The sequence below is a fragment of the Papilio machaon genome, chromosome Z (genome assembly GCF_912999745.1).
Source record: "Papilio machaon chromosome Z, ilPapMach1.1, whole genome shotgun sequence".
Lineage (NCBI taxonomy): Eukaryota > Metazoa > Arthropoda > Insecta > Lepidoptera > Papilionidae > Papilio > Papilio machaon.
In genome coordinates, this window is record NC_060016.1 from 1,099,393 (window position 1) to 1,119,981 (window position 20,589).

The following is a 20,589-nucleotide window of genomic DNA, read 5'->3' on the forward strand; positions in this document are numbered from 1 at the left end:
ATAATGTCGATCAAGTTTTAATGCTGGTATAGCTCGCACGAATGGTCTCCTCGACCAGTGCAATAATACGACCACACAGATGACAGGACTCGATAGGAAATTTTTCCGCGTTTCATAAGTTCAGTTCGTTGGTGAGGGTCGATTCTAGTCCTCTTCCCCTTTCCATCCATCTACGTTAAGTTACGTTACGCTATCTGTCTACTGTCTGGTTTGGTTTTTTTACTCGAGACAATAATACCCCGTTCACACTAGGCCAGCTCAGTAGGCCAGTCGCGCTCGAAATCACCGCTGACATACAACTGGCCTAATGTGGACACCCATGGAAGCCAATAAGCCAGTCTGTTCGATAATTGGGATGGCGTTTTACTTTTCATGCTAGTTCGGCCATTCTGCCGCAACCGGCATAGTGTGGACGGTCTGGGACAGGCCAGTCCAGTTCTGACTAAACATTTGTATAAGTACCACACGTTATTACTTTATCTAGACTGTTTAATCTGTGAATGTCTTTCATTAATCCACTTTCTAACCTAAGGTTTTTATTATATAACTCATAATTAATTTCTTTTACAATTTCCTGAAGTACTAATTTGAAGGCTTGCTTATGTAGCGTATTCCATTTTTTTTTCTCGACATTGTCCCTGTAGTCTTTACTAAGCCACACCTCAGACTGGACTGGCGTAAAATGGACAACACAGTCCATGACTCCTACTGAGCAGGCCTGGTATAAACGAGGCATGAACTATATTAATTTGTTACGCCAATATCATTTACCAACTTTCATCTTTACCGCGAACTTTTACTCCTGATCAAAGGTGATCTACCTACAAGGGTAGGTTCTAGTCATTCTAGTTTATAACACTACCTCCTTTTATAAGCATGAGGTTACTGTCGTAAGCCCCACCCACGCCATGCTGAGACTTGAGCTGGCGGGGCTGTGGAAAGTGATGGGCCACCCAATTGTGAACATGAATTCAAGTACCGCTAGCTGGATTGCAAAGGATACCGTCTTGAAACGAGGACTGGAACCATCAGATGTAGCTATAAAGTATACATTTAAAAAGGAATTCATCAGGAAATTTTACAAAACACACAAAAAAAGGCCCAATTCGAACATGAGCCCGAATGTGAACGCCCACCTGCGCTCCTGTTACCTGGCTAACGAATGGGGAGAGTCCTCATCGCTCAGATGGGACCCGGAAGACTTTAATGAGGCGATGCTAGACAAGAACTTCGAATTCATCTACCATATAGATACAATAGATATCATTTCGGAAAAAGCTATCAGAGTCATGCCAGAGAGATGCCAGAGTGCATATACGAGTATGATAGCAAGGCGTTTAGAACAGTGCACGAAAGATTTCCCTCCGGACCACCCCCACTACAAAAAGCATAATCATGCATTTTCTTAACAGCGAGACGTTCGATTGTAAGGAAATCATCAGCCTTATCGATCAGGGGATCGTGCCCACCGATTGGAGAGTGATGGTCGCGGTCCCCAAGGAAAGAGAATTCAAGGAGACGGACGCTCGCTGTTATAGGAAAAAGACACCTGAGATGCGTGCCTATCAGATCGTCACTGGAAAAAAAACATCACCGAGGTCGTGTTTAAATACATAAAACACCAATCGATGATACTGACTGAGGAACAGCTGACAAAAACCCTAAATAGGATGAACTGCACTGCTGCAACTGCACTGCACTGATGACTTCTCCTCCTGCACCAGGTTCCGTTTCGAGCTACTTGAGCCCCCTGTTCAGTAGCCTGGATGCTCTATTCGCCTTCAAGAATGTATTTAAATATACACACGTCTTCCCTTTAATATCAAGACTCCTCTTCCAAGACAGATATGCACCCCTAATCAAAATGTAGACGGTAAGCCCTAAGAAGGACCCAGGTGTGTCAAAGGACCAAAAGAATGGTTGGAGGGCCTACAACAGAAAGGCTGGACCCTAGCCATCATATTAATCATCCTGAAAGCGGCCCACCTCTGTGATACAACAGCCTCTCTTTTAGGACAGGGTGATAACCAGGTCATTGTGCTGAGGATCCCCTCCAAAAGTTACCTGGAAGAAAGGGGCCTCACCCCGGACACGTACACATTACAGTTCTTACAGGTGCTAGAGGGAATATGTACAGATACCTGCTACTTGTTTAAAGTGCCCGAATCCTGGAGGTCCCGGGGGCTACTCGTAATACTTCGTGGATGGTGTGCAGGTTAGCGGCGCACTAAAGAAGGTGTCAAGGCTGACCAGCGAAGCCAACCAAGCAATACAGTACAGCAGGCTGGCGCAAGCTTATTTTCAAGCGGGGCATTGATAGCGGGGGATGACCTGTCTCCAATACCCGCATACATTATAACTTTGCTGGAAGTAACCCGGGCTCTCTGGAGGAGACATTCTGATATGATAAATCAACTAGACGAGTGAATGGTTGTCCTCCTGTTGATGAACAGATCAATCGGCGGCTACCCTGTGGTACTGTTTCTCCAGTTTGCTCTCCGTGCTACTCAGGACACACTCAGCCTGGGCTTAAGCGTCATGAAACATCTCCTGAAAAACCCTAGACACAGACAAGTGTTCTCCCTATTGGATGTCCGCAAGCCGGATCACGTGATCCACGTCCAGCTCATAAAGGATCCCACTGGTATCCCTTTAAGTCTACCCCATTTCATTCTACTATAAGCTAAATGTTTTGTACTAATTGATCAATCTTTTTAAAAGAATCTTTGCGGTATTAGTTTATCTGAATATCATTAATTGAAAATTAAAAAATAGTTCATAACATATTATAAAAAAATAATAAAACAATTTAAAATATTTTCATATGAAAACGTGCTCGTTAATTAACTTTACCAGTTTCCGGATCCGGATCGGGATTATGTCCGGCTTAAAGATAGTTCCACTGTGGAATTCTGCGAAAAAGACCAGACCGCTAATAGGATAAGAAGTAAAACATATAGCCATGCAATCTTACCAATCTTACTTCTTTCTCTATATATAGGTTCTTATTAATATTATAAATGCGAATGTATGGAGAGCGTCGGTGGCTTATGTGTTAAGCACTTCACTTGTAACCTGCAGGTCCTGAGTTTGAATCCAGCCAAGTACGTTTGACGTTCTTACAGCAAAGTCTAAGTCTGTTCGCAGAAATACAAGGTGAAACCTGGCTTTAAGCCGTGTTCTTCATATCTTGATTCTATAATTTGATTGTTGTTACGTAACGCTTTACAGGCGCTACTCAGACGCTTAAAACATTTTGAGTTTTCTTTAAGGGTGTTCAGATTTTTTGTTTCCAAAGAGAAGTAATCGCGTTACCATTATTATTACCAATATATAATATTTTGAAAGATGAGAGAGCTGAAAACCATATTGAAAATTGAAATATTTTATATTTGTGTAATAACTTTTCGGACTACATTAAATCAATAAACATAAACTGTTATTGGAAAAGCTGTCACTCAATCTGTTTTTGCCCGACTGACAACGCGTGACGTTTATAACGAACTAGCTTTTACCCGCGACTCCGTCCGCGCGGAATAAAAAAAAATAGAAAACGGGGTAAAAATTATCCTATGTCCGTTTCCTGGTTCTAAGCTACCTCTCCATCAATTTTCAGCTAAATCAGTTCGACCTATCTTGAGTTATAAATAGTGTAACTAACACGACTTTCTTATATATAGGTATACTAGCTTTTACCCGCGACTCCGTCCGCGCGGAATAAAAAAAATAGAAAACGGGGTAAAAATGAAATAAAAATTATCCTATGTCCTTTTCCTGGTTCTAAGCTACCGGCCTACCAATTTTCAGTCAAATCGATTCAGCCGTTCTTGAGTTATAAATGGTGTAACTAACACGACTTTCTTTTATATATATAGATAGATGAGCAGTTATTTGTAATTACATATAACTTTACTACTAGTATAGTATTTTATGTTCAGAGTAATATAGAGTGAAGTCAGTCGGATTTTTTAAATCTTTTCTTTTTTTATATTTCTTTGCAAAAATAATTTACTATATACTCTCTGTTACTCAATGAGTTTCTAAGAATACTAGATGACCCTTAATTAACTTAAAGTCAGAATTGCAACTTCGATCGTATGTCGGGTCCATCTTTAGTACCAGGGCTTACGTTTACTTTGATGAATTGTTCTAACTAGATTGGGGAAAAATGCGACTCAATTCTAGCATACAAATCCGTTACAGAGATGTCTACCACAAATCAACTTGTTCGCTGAAAAAAGTTACATATATGTATATCCCAAAGAAGATGTAACTCTTTCCTTACGAGTTGAAATATGTATACGACTTATTGAAATTATCGCGTTGTAAGTTTGTAACACAAAGAGAACAATGGAGCTAGAATTCCATACTTCTTTTATAAAAAAAACTGCTATTTGAATATTATGGGGTTTTTAATAAAAGACGTTTTTTTAACTTGACGTGTATATATTTATTTAAACCCACATTAAAATATTTCCAAGCTATGTTGGTATAACTTCATAATTAACATATATCATAATAAGTAAACAGTAATAGAAAGTAATAAGGTTGTAACAAAACAAAATTCTAACAGCTTTAAGCTATAAATCAATAATATTGTAATTGAAAAATAATTAAATTTCGACTGAATAAAACAATTTTGAATATATTTGGCACACAATAATTTTATCTGAAATAAAGATGTCAAGTAATTGCAAAAAAAATTATTAAATTAATCAAACTAATTCTTAATTATATAGACAATTAATTAAATAGGAATTAAAAATTAATTACAAAATAGTTCATATTCGTATTCAGTTTGTAGATTGACATAAGTTCCTATAAACAGTTCAAATTGCTCGGAAGCAATGGATTCTTATTAATTTAAATTATTATTATTATTTTATTACCCACTTATGTAGACTAAATACTGCAATATGTTAAAGTGTTTTTATATCTAATACATCTGACATATAGTCAAATATTTAAAATACATAAGTATCGCATAATAAATATATAAATTACATTATATGTGATAGTTGTGATGTAACATACATTATATAGGATGTCCCAAGACGGTGCCAAGTATCTTTTTTAATGTGTTAAGATTTTTCTGACATAAATGGTGTTTCATTTCAAGTTTCAAATGAGTTTGAATTGCATTTAAATTAATTCATCTCAAATAAATGTGTCCAAATGAACCAAATCCGCTAAATGTGTGAAGAAATAAAACTTCTTCCGTGTAACGAAGCAATAGTTGTAAAATGTTACGAAAATTGAAACTTTATCTCTTAAGTGATAGAACCAATGCGAAGCTTATCTGTGCCTACACAGTATTAAGTTTACGTGAATAAAGCAGTGTCACTTTTTTTATTTCGTTTTTAATCATGTCTCAGGAAATTTTAAACAATTTAATCGTAATCTTAAATAAATATAATTTTAAAATGCTTTTTAAAATATTCAAGAGATTTCGTCAGAATGTGTACATACCGTATATTCTTAACCTCATTAAAAAACATGTAAACATAGTTATTTCTTATGAAATACATACGATTGGCAATAAACACCCTATAGAATATATTTTTTGAGTAAATTAAATCATTAACAACTCTTAAAGAAAATAAATATAAAGATAGATATAGAGTAAAAACAATTTTTATTTTTGTAGTATATAGAGAAACAATAAAACCAACAAGAGACTAACAATTTCAATTATCCTAATTAGAAATAGATTTAATAAAATATTTGAAATAACATAAAACGATTCCTTATGTAAATACGTATTAAACGAAAAGAAACAACAAAATTAAATAAACAGCTTAGAAGCGTTGTGAGAAATAGTGGTATAAGTATAATATTTCAAAGTATGAACGAATTTGGAACTATATTTTTTTTAGGGCCGACATTTTAATTTGCATATATACGTGATTGAGTTAATGACAAACTGACACTTTATATCAACGATGTTAATTACAAGAAGTAAATAAACATATGTACAATTTACGAACAAATACAAAAATAGATCTATGAGAGGTCTTTAGTAGATTGTATGCAATTTTTCAATTGCTTTTGCAATTGCAAATGGTGATAAATTGTTAGAGACCGTTTAGAATCGGCTTTTTTATTTATATTATAAAAAAAAGACTTTTTTCTGGCAAGCTTAAATTCGATGTTCAAGTTGATGTTTTAAAGTTATGTGAATTTTGTACGTAAAAATATTTAATAACAAGGCAATTTAAAGATATGATCAAATCTGAACATTGGAATATCGGCCCTTGATATAATAACCATCACAAATATATGATAAATATATTTTTTATATTAATAAAACATATATAACATCGGTTAATTGCATAAAACTACATTTCATTGAAATTAATTTCTCATTATGTGCTTAATTATTGTGTGCGAATACATATTAACGAAAAAAGCGCTTGATGCCGCGTGCCGTCGAAACATTGATTATGTAACGTTTAAACTCATTTCAATGTATTAAAATTTAAATGATAAGATCTTACTTAAATTAAAAAAAATTATCATTGCATTCTTTAAATTCAATTATAACAAACTTAATGTAAGAATTTCTGAAACAGACGAGGCGATGAGTGCAAGGTGTTACAAAAACATTGGCAAGCGCATATATTATATTTCATACGTGGATACTACACCTAAAATTCTAGACTCTAAATATTTTCTAATACAGATATATTTGAGTCTAAAAATAATAATACGTAACACATAATATTTTTATACAATATCACTCTTTATTTTATTTAAATAATCAATCAATTTGATAATCATTTTTCTATTTAACTTTAAGCGAGTAATGTTTAACATAAACTATACTAATATTATTGACGGTTGAAGTGCGAGTACCAATGTTGTAGCTACAGTTTCCACTGCCGAAACACAGGTACAAAAACATATAGTCATCTCATTGTGTTAAAACAAAACAGGGATAACGATATGATTGTACCTTTCATGTACATCAGTGGATATACACCATTATAGTTAACATTCGGTTGTAGTTAGCTGGTAGATATTCTAAAATCGATCCATGCGACGAAAAGAATTACATCTTATAAGATGTAACCATTACCATCGAATAAGTCGAAATTTATTATAATGCAAATCAGAACGTACCAAATATTGCCAAACCGCTAAACCATTCCTTCGGTACTACCAAAATTCAAGACGACATAATTTCTTTTACTTAGTAGTGCAATTTAATAAACGATAATATTTAAGCCGTCAAAAATATTAAATAGTTCGCTATTAAATTTTGTATTTAATAGACATAATTACTAAATATACTTAAATTTCGTTGTGCCAGAAATTATCCATGTACTTCTAAAAGGCGCGCGATGTATAAATCAATAAATAAGCTAATTCAAATGTATTGGTATTTTTTTTAATTTGGCACATTGTATGCATGACTTGGTAATGGATGAAAGATATGAATAGGTTAGTTTTAATGTTCTATATTATTAGACGAAGAGCTTACGATAAGGTATAAATATATACAATGGGTAGAAACAGTAAGATATCCGTTAAAGGGAATACTTTCACTTAAATAGGACATTCGCAAAACATAACACAGATTTAGGAAATTTAATGGTAACAAATTTAATCAAAAGTAATAATTTAAGTAACATTAAAATAAAGACATATGTAAATATAAATTAGTTACTGAAATTGTAATATTTAATAAGGATCAGTGATGCGTATTTGTGATCATCAGAGCGTATAGTCTGCGGTTATCTGATATCGATTGAAGGACATCATTACGTACCAATAATGTTTCTCAGACTGTTATTCAAGTATTAAGCCTGCAGCATTTTTTTTGGATTTCTAACGATCGTAAATTTATTTTTATTTTATTAAAGCGAAAACAGGCATTATAAAGAGTCGTTTTGTAAGATGTAAAATTATGGAAGACGTCAGAAAAATGCCAAGCCCCTGGTTACTCTGAAGTAAGGCCTCGGCGTGCTTTACTTTGATATTTTACTAATAAAATTTGAATTTAAATTAAAAGTAGATTTTACAATATTAATCTATTTCATTATTGAATGAGGCTAATTATTTATCAAACAATTATAAGATCGAAAACATCCTTTTTTAATTTTGATATCTGATTTTTATCCTTAATTATTAAAAATTTATTAATGAGTGACTACTTATTATGCCGATTTTAGCTATAATGATTTATTCGAAGCCCGACCAATAAAGCGGGAAGCCTACAGGGATATATTATATGAAAGTATCGACTGTTAACATTAAATACTCTGTGGATATGCGGCACAGTATGATGCCTCGAACTTGTGTATGATACGCTAATATTATTGAACACTAATTGTGATTTTAGAAATGTCAGAGATATAAAATAAGTCATTGCTACTAATAGAAGATGTATAAAATTGGGATCAAAATTATTATACAAGTATCAAAAGCAATCACTATGTGGTCACAGTATGTCAGTCTCGTAAACTTTATTTGTGGTGGGCATCGCGTCAGGCGTCTTGTTCGATTGCGGGCTCAGAACTTCAGTATCACTAATTTCATTTCTCTTTCTTTCACTATCGGCTGCTAAATGCGTCATACTGCCGGATATGGTGGCTGGCGCAAGATTTAGATTCATTTTGGTTAGGAGATTTGACTCGCTACCAGTTTTTTTGAGCTCAAGTTGAACATTTGGTGGCATAGTAGGACCGCTTCTATGTATCATTTGTAAACGCGCGTACTGCTCTTGGAGAGCCTTTTGTTTTTTTAGTAGTTCCTGGTGTCGTTGTTCAAGAACCGCCTGACGCGAGTTGCCCTTCTCGTCGTAATTTGACTCGTGATTTGAGCGGCAGGAATCTGAATCAGCGCGAGGGGAGGATGGCGAGGTAGGGGAGGCAAGGGGGGAGCGAGAAGTCGTCCTGGGTGGCGGCGGTGGCGGGGCGCGGCGCGCGGCCAGTGCTAGCAGTTCTGGATGTCGCTCAGGGACCGGCGGCTTCGGTGGATGCTGACCGCGAGCTCTGACCGGCGGCGAGGCATCTGTGTCGCTGCCGCTTGGGTACGAGTGCAGTCGGCGTAGTGGGCCCTCAGTTCTGGCCGCGCGCTCCGAAGGCTTAGCAAAGGTTTGCAGTTCATCTAATAGCGCGTCGAGGGCATTCTCTGGACGCACGTCTGTTGTTCCTCTGTTTGTTGTTGTTCGTATGGGGATGACGCCACCGGTGCCCTGTACATTATTTCAATTATTTTTTTAGCCGTGTTCTGTTATCAAAGATAATTATAAACGCGAAGTTGCAATGTACGTACTAATCAGATTTAATTAGATGCCAGTTACACAGCTACAAATGAAAAATCTTCACTGCAAATTCGCATTCATGAAATATTAAAAAACATTGAACAAAAACATTTATAACATTCATTCAAATAAATCCATTGATTGCACTCAATACCCACCATTATTTATATACTAAATTAAATGCTTCCACAATCATTCAAAAGAAAAATTGTAATGAAATAAAATACATGAGGCTTTTTTTGTAGCCAATAACTTTTTCGAAGTTATTTGTTTGCAATTAATTGTGGTTTCTGAATTTATAAAAAAATATAAAAACATATTATAATTTATTAGAATAGTCAGTTATTTGGCTACAAAAAAGGGGAGGTGTAGTTGTCTATGATATGTGGTAAGTCAAACCGAAATAGTGACGTTATGGATATAGGGTACAGGTGAACGCAAAAGATCATAAGACGATACTTATAAAATAATTTGAACATCTTCGAATTATTGTGATAAGAAAGATTTATATTTATTTAAATTTGGTGATACATCAAAATGCAGAAAATACTTTTAGAAATAACGCTCTTAACAATTGTGACGATTTTGCCATTAGTCAAAATTTTAAATACGTGTTTTAATGTGTTTTCAATTTCCATAACCTTCTACTATAATGATGCGTCTATGTCGCTGCGGCAGCGGATAAGTGTCAACAACCAAAATAAAACTGAAGCTCTCAAGTGATTTGCAAACTACTAAGAAAGTTTAAACCGTTAATAATTATCCATTGTGCTCTCTTATATACCAATCAATATTAATAAAATATATTTGAAGCAGTTAAAGATCAAAGAATATAGAACAATTTACCTGTGCTCCAGATGCTTGGGTTAGTCTATTTCATATCACGATTTCAGTTAAAATAGTGAAGTAAGGCGTAGGATTGTAAAGTTTTTTAAAGAATAATAACAAGGAATATATTTGGTGAGTGACTAAAAAGAGAAAGCGTGAATGACTACAGGCTTTAGGGGAATTAGAAAAATAAGGAGAAAGAAATTGAGAAGAGGGTGATGATAGTGGTGGGACGAAATCGAAGGAAGAGGTTTTAGAAGTTTATTGTATTCCAGAAGTTCTAGGTTGTGAACTGCTTCTTCTACTGATAATGTGCTGCAACAAAAACAAAACAGCAAAATGCACAAACTATTATGAAGCAATCATTTCAACAAATACAACATGCAAATCTTAAACATCTAGATTTATTTTTTAATAAAAAACTTACTTCTTTTCTTTGAATACAATATATTGTACATCCATTTAAAGAGAGATAGCATTCATAAAATAAGTGATAATCAACGAAAACGTACTTTGATAGTATAAATAAAATGATTTATTAAAACTAATAAAGCGCATCTTTTCATGAATGCTTCCTTTTGTAGTAAAAAAACATTTATTTTCGAGTTTAAATCGAACCGTGGGCTTCCATGTACAAAAACATTTTATCAACTTTTTTTTTTCCAAAAATTAATTGATTTTATTCTATTGATTTGACAGTGGTAACTCACGGTAGTGAATGTTTTGTTGAACAGAATTGAAGTAAAACGTGATACATGCAACATGCATTTTATGGTTCATACAAACTGCTCTTTCCAGTCTGCATTTAATTTACTTCAATCCAATAGTAAATCTATTAAAACAAAGCTGCGAATCGATGAACGTCCACGATTATCGCACAACTTTCAACTTTGATTTAAAACGTACATCACAAAAATAAATAAGGGACAAAATTAAAATGAACACTACAATAGCTGAAAGTTGTGACATTTTATTTATAAATTACTTTGTGTCATTGACAGCAGCACTATCTAATTATGGGCTTCCACTGTTGACAAGTCTATACAAAAACATATTGTTTTCTCGCTGATTCTCTCTGACCAAACTGAGATGACATTATGTTTTCATAAATTTTGTCGGCAGTGCGAACTCACGGTTAAATAGAATTGGATATGTAGTATTAAATATAAATTCTAGTACTAAATATTATGATTTAGTGCGTTTTGCAATGACACTTCAATATAATCCAATTTATTGTATTAAATAATATTATAAATATAAGTTTGCATGCGTACCGATTCTTTCAATACAGTTAGAACTGGAAAAAATATTTCAAAATTTAGTTTCTAATCTCTTAAATTCCACAAGTCTGAGTTTTTGAACCATAATATTGTTAAAGCATCGTGTACTTGTGCATCGACATGCCTAAAAAAAAGTTAGCGAATCGTGTCAATTTACATACAAATATATGAATAATAAAAAGTAAAATATAATAAAGTAAAATACGGACGGAATAAAAACGTTGGAAAAATTATCAAAACGCTCTTTATGAATATAATAATGATAAAATAATAATAATAATAATTATAGATATATTACGAAGAGATTTATTACTCGTTAATAACTATCGCTTTCCGGAAGTATTGGCTCTGTCTCCAGGCGAACTGACGGGTACCATGACGGAAAAAAAGACGATGAAATCCATCATTAAAACAACACGATAACACAACGTAAATATAATTTCACAATACAAGAAAAATTTTATTATAGACCATCAAAATGTAGTCCACAAATACAGCTATAAAATAATTTTGAAGATGCAATTAATCGATTGCAATTATTTGCTATTTTTTTAACAAAAACGGAATACGTTGTCAACAAAATTTAAATTCTGATTTTTTCGTCCGATGTTACTTAAAACATGTTACACAAATAATATGGAAATAATCTTTCACCCATTCTGAACAAACCTTTGACACCTTTGGCAGATTTATAATTAAAATTGGCATTATTTTCCGGAAGCAAGGTATTTCATTTTTACGACGTTTACGGATAGTGCAATGGTTGCAGGAAATGTGCAAAAGAATTTTAAATTTTGCTGTATTCTGTTAAGCTTTAATCATCACACTCTGATTAATAAAAGTTTCATTTGTATTGTTAAAAAAATAAATATACACCAAATCAAATTACAGTTAAATGTTGAATGGAACATTTTTACATAAGAATTACCAATTATCTTCGTATTAAATACTTGATTGTGTGTTTAAATTTTATAAAAATTAACGTGAACAAATGTAATAATACATTAAAAACATGGAAAAATGTTGTATGAAAACTGTTCGGAGTGCAATAGAGTGTAAAAACAGAGAGAAAGTTTTTTATTACTAAATACTACAGAGCGTGATGAAAACTTTATGATCATATTAAATGTTAAAATACGTTGAAATTTTGATACGAATTCAATTTAAGTATTGTGCTGTAACGAAGTCCTCGAAATGCATGGAGCATTTCATTTCGTAAGCACACTTAAAATTTGGAGGCCGATTACACAGCAACATTCAGAATACAAAGGAAATTGTTAGTACAAACCATATCATTCCAGAATTGTTCTAGATCAAAACAACTTTTGATATTTAAGTTAAGAATAAGTCTAAATTAAATAATAAGCAACTACTTCTAGGATTTGTCTAGAAAAAGTGAAAAGGAGAGTAACTATTTGATCTACATAATAATAGAGAGGTGCACGTGACTTGGAGTAAGAAAAACAAAAGGGTACATGCTGAGATAGTTAAAGAAGCAAAAGATCTCTTGTTCTAAATTATATTCTATGTTCTTTACGTAAATATAATAGGGAATATATAAAAAGCCGTCAGTGTGACGGGGAGCAAAATATAAAACTTTACTCAACGCAAACAAAAATAAGTGTTGGAAAAAAATGCAAATTTTAAACTTTTGGCAAACCTGCAATTGTTAAGCGATAAACATTATTTAATGATGTAAACGTCTGAAAATTATATTGAAATGAAGATCTGCTTAATGCGTCTGTAAACAAAATACTCTATGAATATTCATATTTTTTTTATATTTCATTGTTTTGAGGAAGAAAATTGTTTCAATTTTACTATATATATGCTAATGATTTGTAGTAAAATTCAATTTGGATTTAGGAAACTGTTTTTCTTCCATTAAAAATTCAATTGACCTAAGACATAAAACAAGATTATACTCTTTACCTTATTGTGAGAAGTCGCGAGGTGGCAAGTACTTTCCGGAGTGAACTCTTCAGATGATGGTCCAGCTGTGAGCGAAGAGCTTTGAGAAGATCCTGAGGAAGTGCGGCCGTCGGTAATAGGAAGACGTTGCTCTTGCACACAGGCCAATCTATATCGTTGTTAAAAATGAGCTTCATTTCATATAGATATTAGTAAAACACTCAACAAAAACAATTGAAAATAGAAAAGCTAAAAAAAAGGACGTTACAAAGAAATTCCGAAGTACAGTTTTAAGGTTTGTTGGATAAATCAACGTAAAAAATTTTGATAACATCGAAGATTGCAAGTAAATAAAATCATGCGTTTCATTAAAATACCTTTTAAGGGTAACCAAAGTGCCTGTTAATTTCTTACAACGACGTAAGGCAAGCTCAAGACGCTCTGGTTCATCTTCAAGCATTTTTTCTTTACGCACAACCTGTTGGGACAACAATCCATACAACGTCACGTATTTAATCATAATACGTATATGTAGGTGTGTGACAAATACCGCAGCTACTTACTTTCTCCATTTCCGATGCTAATTTAACTTTCATAGTATCTTGTAGTATTGGGAATTTAAGCTTCCAATCAGCAACAGTTTTACTGCTCTTTGACAGCACCATGGCAATACGTTCGATGTCTGCCATGTTCACGCGAGTTTCCCTACAAATCGAAACAAACAAATGTGATAGTCGAAGTTTCTATTAAACTTAACTTATTAACTAAAAGTTACCGGTTCGCAGCTTGACCACGTAGTCTCTCGACTGTTGCTTCCAATTCATAAAGATCATTCTCGAGGAGCAACATATCTTGTCTGTAAATTTCTTCCTCCCTTGACAACTGCTTAAATAGAATAATACGTTATGAATGAACTATTACATAAAATGAGAAAAAAAGACGAGAGAGATGTAATTGACGTTTGAATATGAATATTACATACTGAATCGGGATCATGCTCGCAGTAACTAGCTGCTATAGCACCGATCTTGACAATTGTGTCGGCCATAAGTTGTCTCATTTGAATAGCTTGTGACAAAGTGGAGCGCCGCAAATTTCTTGTCTGTGAACCAAATGAAGACTTTTAATCTCGAAGACAAATAAATATTGAAGACAACGCAAGCTGATTCGCAAACACAATAACATAAATCGCATGAGCAGTATTCGCAAACATTCGCAAAATCATGGGAACTTAAAATACTATTATGAAACTAACCTCGATTCTGAGATCGTGACTTTGCTTTTGGAGCATTCGCAACTGGTTGAAAAAGTCAGGACCAACGTTTAATGTATACGTTCTCTGTGGGGCTAATGGCAATTGCTGGCTAACGAGCCCGGCGGGTTTCGGCGGAGGTGCTGGTTTCAATCGATCACGTTCTGCAATGCAAACAATATAATAAACGTCGGAAACACATTTTTTATCAACATCCATGTAACACTAAATCAAGCTTTCTCTATAAGCGTACAAATAACCGGTTATAAAGATCAGCAATAAAGTGTTTCCACCAAGCAACCATCAACTCTCTATTGAGGGTTAGAATCCGGTAATAAATAAATACGATAACAAATTAAGTAGTAAAGATGTTAGAATAATAAATTTGACATTAATACATGAAAGTCATATAATAAATTATATATAAATTGATAAATTTGCGGATCAAGCTGCATTAAATGTGAAGCATATTACTCCAGAAGCTCTGCCATTCGATATATTGTATGTCTCCAAATGTATACATAAAAAAATACAACGGATTACAAATTACCTTGTGAAGACGTCCTCGGCAATGTGGATGATTTGATTGCCGGTTTAGCTGGTTTTGTATCAGCTTGTTATGGCAAAGAAGTAAGCGGAAAGAAATCAAATACAAGAATTATGAATATGGTTATGATCTTAACTACGACAGTGTAAATGAATAAAATAGCAAAGATATTTCTGACTGCAATCGTAACAAATAATGAATAATTTGATCATATAAACAAATCGATTAGATTAAAATTTTACAAGTATACTATTATTATAATTGTCATCTGAATGTGTAAGTTTTGTTGTAATGTATATAATGAACATATATATAAAAAAGTTGATACATAATTATTATACTTTTTTCCTAGTAAACATAGTTATTAATAATAAGTAACTAAAAAATTTTACTTAGATTGATGACGTATATAAATTTTTGTATTTAAATTTGATGTTTTATATATTCATATATGTATAAGGACCGTACATTACAAGCCTTCACCAAGGAGATATTTAATATTTATGTAGGATATACATATGTATAGGAATTACCTACTTCTACAGGTTATCAACTAACTTTTAGCATTCTGGAGGGTTCTTATAAACCGTGAAAACCCACTGCAGTAAGTATTAAAACATTTCACTTGTGTTTTCATAGATTGCGAAGGATGACAAAATGTTTTAATACTAGTTTTGGGACAGTGGAAACTCACAGTAAGAGGTAAGGTTTGTACGCATACCTGAGTGTTGTGGAGAATGTTGTTTGGGAGAGTTCATGTCCGGAGGATCATCACTGAATGACACTGATTTCTCAAACGATACAGATTTTTCTGAAATAACAAAAAATAGGTATAACATTTCGACAACACGTTTCTATTAATATGATGAGAAATCATATTTATTTTAAAGTATCATATAAATCCTTTGTGCTGTACCTCAGAAATGTGCAATTTTGTATATTTTTAAAAAGTGGGATAATGTGATTTTTTTACAGTTGTAGGAGACAGACATGTATGTGCTTATTCGATGTGTTCAAGCAAATATTGGACGTGAAAATATTAAAAACTAGAATAAATTGACAATTCAATTTTGATAACCCTGCTTTATTCAAAATGCACAGGATGTATAAGATTTTTAAAAATATTGTTATATATTACAATATAGCTACGATTTCTTAAATTTTTCATTACATTTAAAGTGATTTAGAAGAGTTTAATAATATTGCTTCATCAATAAATAATTTTTTTTATGAGTAAAAACTTTAATTTTAACCCATTTTAGAGCGATTTGTTATAAATCGATTGTGTATTAAATAATAATAACTTTGTTGATATTCAATTTAAGAAAAAAAAAACTAACAAATGAATAACAATTGGAACCTACTAACAATAGGAGCATATCGTGTAACATTTTAACGTGAACAAAATGTATAAAACTATGACAAAGCAATGTAAAAACAAATTTCACACGATTTCTTATATAATCTACGTTTTATTTACATTATAACAATTGACCACACATGATGCATACATTTTGTATCTACGGAAAATAAAAAATATTCTTAAACTCAAATAACCTCTATAATACAAGATAACAGTGTCTTAGCTACGTAAAGGCGTATTTCAGCAATATAAAAAGTCAATATTTTTTGTGTGATGCGTTTATAGATTATTACTTCATATACTGACTTAAACAAATCTTACAGCATTTTGCAAATAACATTTGGACATCAAATTTTTCAATAACATTTGTACACAAACATCGATTTGCAAAACTCTGCATTAAACGTAAAAATTCGATAAACAACAGCTTTCTTAGCGATTCAGTTTCAACAAAGGCACAAATAAAACAAATGAATGAGATTTATTTTTAATTTTAGTGGTCTTAGCTAAATTGTAATATACAAGCAATGTAACGTTACAAATGGAGTCACAACCGAGTACAATTTATTTTACTATACAAGGAAGCTGAAAGAAAAGGTTTACGAATTAGCAAGCAGGCGTTCAGCATGACAATGGTATCCGTTAAATGCATTGCCAATGTTTTATACGAGTACTTTAATTGTTTTGCATAATAAAATCAAAATAGAATTTTGCAAATATAAAACCAATGGAAATCTAAAATAAAATAAAAAAGATAGCTAACATAAAATATTATGCTTTTTAACCAAATGATTTAATTTAAATAAATTTTAATTTAAATTTTTTAATTACTGAACAAAAAGCTATAAAATAATACATTTTTATTTCAACATAAGTATAAAATTTATCATCTTTAAAAAAAGTCGCTTTTCCATACATTAGCAATGCATATGGGATTGTTTCGAACGCGTTTAGTTAAACTTACGAAATCTGTCTCTCCCTAATTTGGGAGGTCTCTCCTCGCTTGTGAATCTCACCGGATCTGAGTGCAGGAAAACGCAAGCCGTATTAACGAACTAAGCAATTATGATTTAGCTAATAAGCTTTTAAGTGTCTCTGCAGACTGTTACAGACTTTTTCACAGGTACCCCTTTTTCAAGACCCATGTTATGTTATTGGAAAGCCACTAAACGTTATCATCAAGAGAACGAAAGAACGGGATGTAATTTGGCTTTATATTAATTATATTTGGGTAAATTAATTATAGTCAACAAATTGCGAATGCATTAAAAAGGATTAAAATACTGCATTTTATTTTGTAATATCAAATTTGATTTAATACAATAATTCATTTGTTTAACAGGGTATTTGATGTTAAAACCAGAACAACCGCGAATTTCCATTTACGGATTACCTGTACAGTAAAACGTTTTATCTCAGTTCAAGGAACACGAGAGAACAATTTGCTTTTGTAATACTATCAGAAATAGAAAGGGTAAGATTTATGGAATAAAACATTACTAGCATTGTTTTTAATTCTTACCGGTTGTTGCCGGTCTAGGTTGGTAAGTTTGGAACTCCTGGCGAGGCGCCGCCGCCGGGGCTGGCGTGGCCCCGGGAACCTGCAGTGCTTTCTGCACTAAGCCAGTTAAATTCGCCAGCTGACGTTCCATTTTCTCTACGCGTAAACGTTGCATGTCATCGACTTGTGTTGTCAATCTGCAATATCACATCTCATTCCAACAATCCTAATTTTGACAGAGTAGTTAATTAAAAATAAAAAGTTCAATTTATATTCGCATTCAGCAACTGAAAATCGCATTGCCGTTATTGTGGCCACAATATAGCACAGCGTTAATTATTGACACATGTTATTCAAATGATCATTATAAACTGTATATCCATATATATATTCTCCATAAACATATATAAAGTTGTTTGAGTTAATGAAAACCAAAATATGCAGCAAGTGAGTTAAACAAACATTGTATGTTCCGTTATTACCTGGCATCGAATGGTGGTCGTGGCATTGGTCGCGGTGCTGTGGTTATCGCATTGACGCCATACAACTGATATGAATCGTCGATAATTACAGAATCACTGCAAATTGTTTATATTCTTTTAATTTGACTAATGTATTGAAGATATGAAAAGATTCAATCTTTATGGTGGCTCGTACTTACATAGTCTCAGTCGAAATTGCGAGCAGAAATAAAGACTGAATTGCGCTTTACACATAGAAAAAATCATAAAAAATATTATATAACATTTTAATACCTGGCCTCTTCATCGATAAGTGGTGTGATGTTAGTTCTTGCAGCTTGTCCTAAGAACTGTGTGTAATAGGGGTCCTCGTATGGCGGGCGAGAGGCGCTGCGCTCGGGAGATGACACATACCCGTCCCCTGTAAGCCCTGAACTCGAATTAGTTCCTGAAATACGTATTAGGAATTCACTAACGAAATTACAAGCCCTGGAAACCAAACCTTGCATATCTTATTTACCTTTACATATATTCCTATAGAAGGTTACAGTTAATTATTACCTATGTTCCTACTTTTACATTTTTTTTATTTTATTTGTTTCTTTCAATAGGTTTATTACCAAGGTTTTAATATGCCAGGGTTAAAACAGCATACATACATAATTTCAAAGTGAAATTATTAAATTTGTAGTTTAATATTTTTATTTTATAAAAAAAAATATTACGTATACTTTGACAGTAAAAATACACATTAGAAAGCATGCGATAAATTTTGTGCTGATTATTCCTTGTGCCAATTGTTAAAAATTAAAATATGTCGATATTTTTTTTTAAACCAGGATCACTAATATAATGTTGGTTGAAAGCAACGACAGCTATGATAATTTTACGAAGACCTTTTATTATACGTAGAAATATTCAAAATAGTTGTAATAAAAACTAACAAATGGTAAGAAATATATAAATATAGACGTTTGTAAGTATTTTATAGACATAAAACACAGACATTAGCGTAGTCGACAAAAAAGCTTCGAGCAAATTAATTCTTAGAAGCAAAATGAAGTTTTGAACCCGATATTCGTACCAGTGATTGTGTAAAGCTGCTCTGTCACCCGAGGACAGTCGGCGAAGGGAAAACACCTCTCGGAACCTGTGCCGGGGGCGTATCGCAACGGCTTGGTCGGCACTGAGGGATATATATGTACATACAAATCTGTCTGTACCTATTTCAAACCCTTATTCGATCATTCGAACCAACAATTTCGCAGCGATATCGAAATTGCATACTGTATGTACAATCATCATACGGTGACGTTTTCATTAACATTATGTTACCGAAAGATGGTACTGGCAATATCATTTGCACGTAGATTACATTATGATGGAAACAATGGCGTTGGTACAATGAATGTAGTGTTATATTTGTCAATGTAATTTTACAATGAATGTCTAAGTTTACCGTTTGTTGTTATAGGCTTAACGCGATCGGCTGGTACAGGCGGCGCGGCTGGTGAGAACGCCCTTATGATGGCACCACCTCGAGGCAGAGTGCTGGGCGCTTGAGTACCCATGTAGTATGCAGGCGCCTTGACCTATTGAAAAAATAGTATACGTCATACTTGTTGCAACTCAGAATATAATTTTAATAATGGCTGGGCGTAAAGCGACAATAGGGAGGGGGTCATATCCCTCTTTTTTTCTTCCTTTTGTGGCCCACCTGCTCAGACATGCGCTCGCAGTTAACCACGAGCAGTTATGAACTTATGTCTTATAAAGTAAAAAACAAACAAATTTATAACTTAGTAAATGCTAGCAACCTAGCAAATAAATAAAAATAAAAGCATTCACTTAGGAAAGAAGGAAATGTTACGTATTTTCTAAGAGTACATTACTCAAACAGTTCATTTCAAACAAGTTACAGTCGGTAGGCTGAGATTATAGATTAAAAGACTAATAACGCTGTACTTGTTTTATTTCATTACCACATTTTTCAAATATAATTAAAAAGTATGGTATTGTAAAGATTATTTTAGAAAACATTGCTGGATGTGTAAGTTACAGACGAACAGGTTGTCTTACCGTTGATTTATGAGATTAAAATATCCGTTAAAAACATATTGTTATCTCTGTTATGTCCAAGATAATGACAGGGATGACGATATGTTTTAAACGGATATT

The 20,589-nt window shown here is 33.1% G+C and overlaps 1 protein-coding gene across 2 annotated transcripts in view; it reads right to left on the minus strand.

The window, feature by feature from the left end:
* Positions 1-8,153: 8,153 nt before the first annotated feature.
* The window catches only part of LOC106715924 (coiled-coil domain-containing protein AGAP005037), a 173,137-nt gene continuing 160,701 nt past the window's right edge, over positions 8,154-20,589 (minus strand). Inside the window, exons 10-24 of one of the 2 annotated variants that reach the window (XM_045686054.1) lie at positions 19,871-20,003; positions 19,496-19,597; positions 18,706-18,832; positions 18,433-18,528; positions 17,972-18,147; positions 17,414-17,470; positions 15,808-15,897; positions 15,090-15,152; positions 14,543-14,703; positions 14,270-14,389; positions 14,063-14,172; positions 13,851-13,992; positions 13,665-13,765; positions 13,309-13,456; positions 8,154-9,199 (exon numbers count right to left, since the gene is read on the minus strand). In XM_045686054.1, coding sequence (XP_045542010.1) covers positions 8,444-9,199; positions 13,309-13,456; positions 13,665-13,765; positions 13,851-13,992; positions 14,063-14,172; positions 14,270-14,389; positions 14,543-14,703; positions 15,090-15,152; positions 15,808-15,897; positions 17,414-17,470; positions 17,972-18,147; positions 18,433-18,528; positions 18,706-18,832; positions 19,496-19,597; positions 19,871-20,003 — 2,382 coding nt within the window. In that variant the 3' untranslated portion in view covers positions 8,154-8,443. Of the gene's footprint in view, positions 9,200-13,308; positions 13,457-13,664; positions 13,766-13,850; positions 13,993-14,062; positions 14,173-14,269; positions 14,390-14,542; positions 14,704-15,089; positions 15,153-15,807; positions 15,898-17,413; positions 17,471-17,971; positions 18,148-18,432; positions 18,529-18,705; positions 18,842-19,495; positions 19,598-19,870; positions 20,004-20,589 lie in introns of both variants that reach the window. The other variant, XM_045686055.1, reaches the window with a different exon arrangement.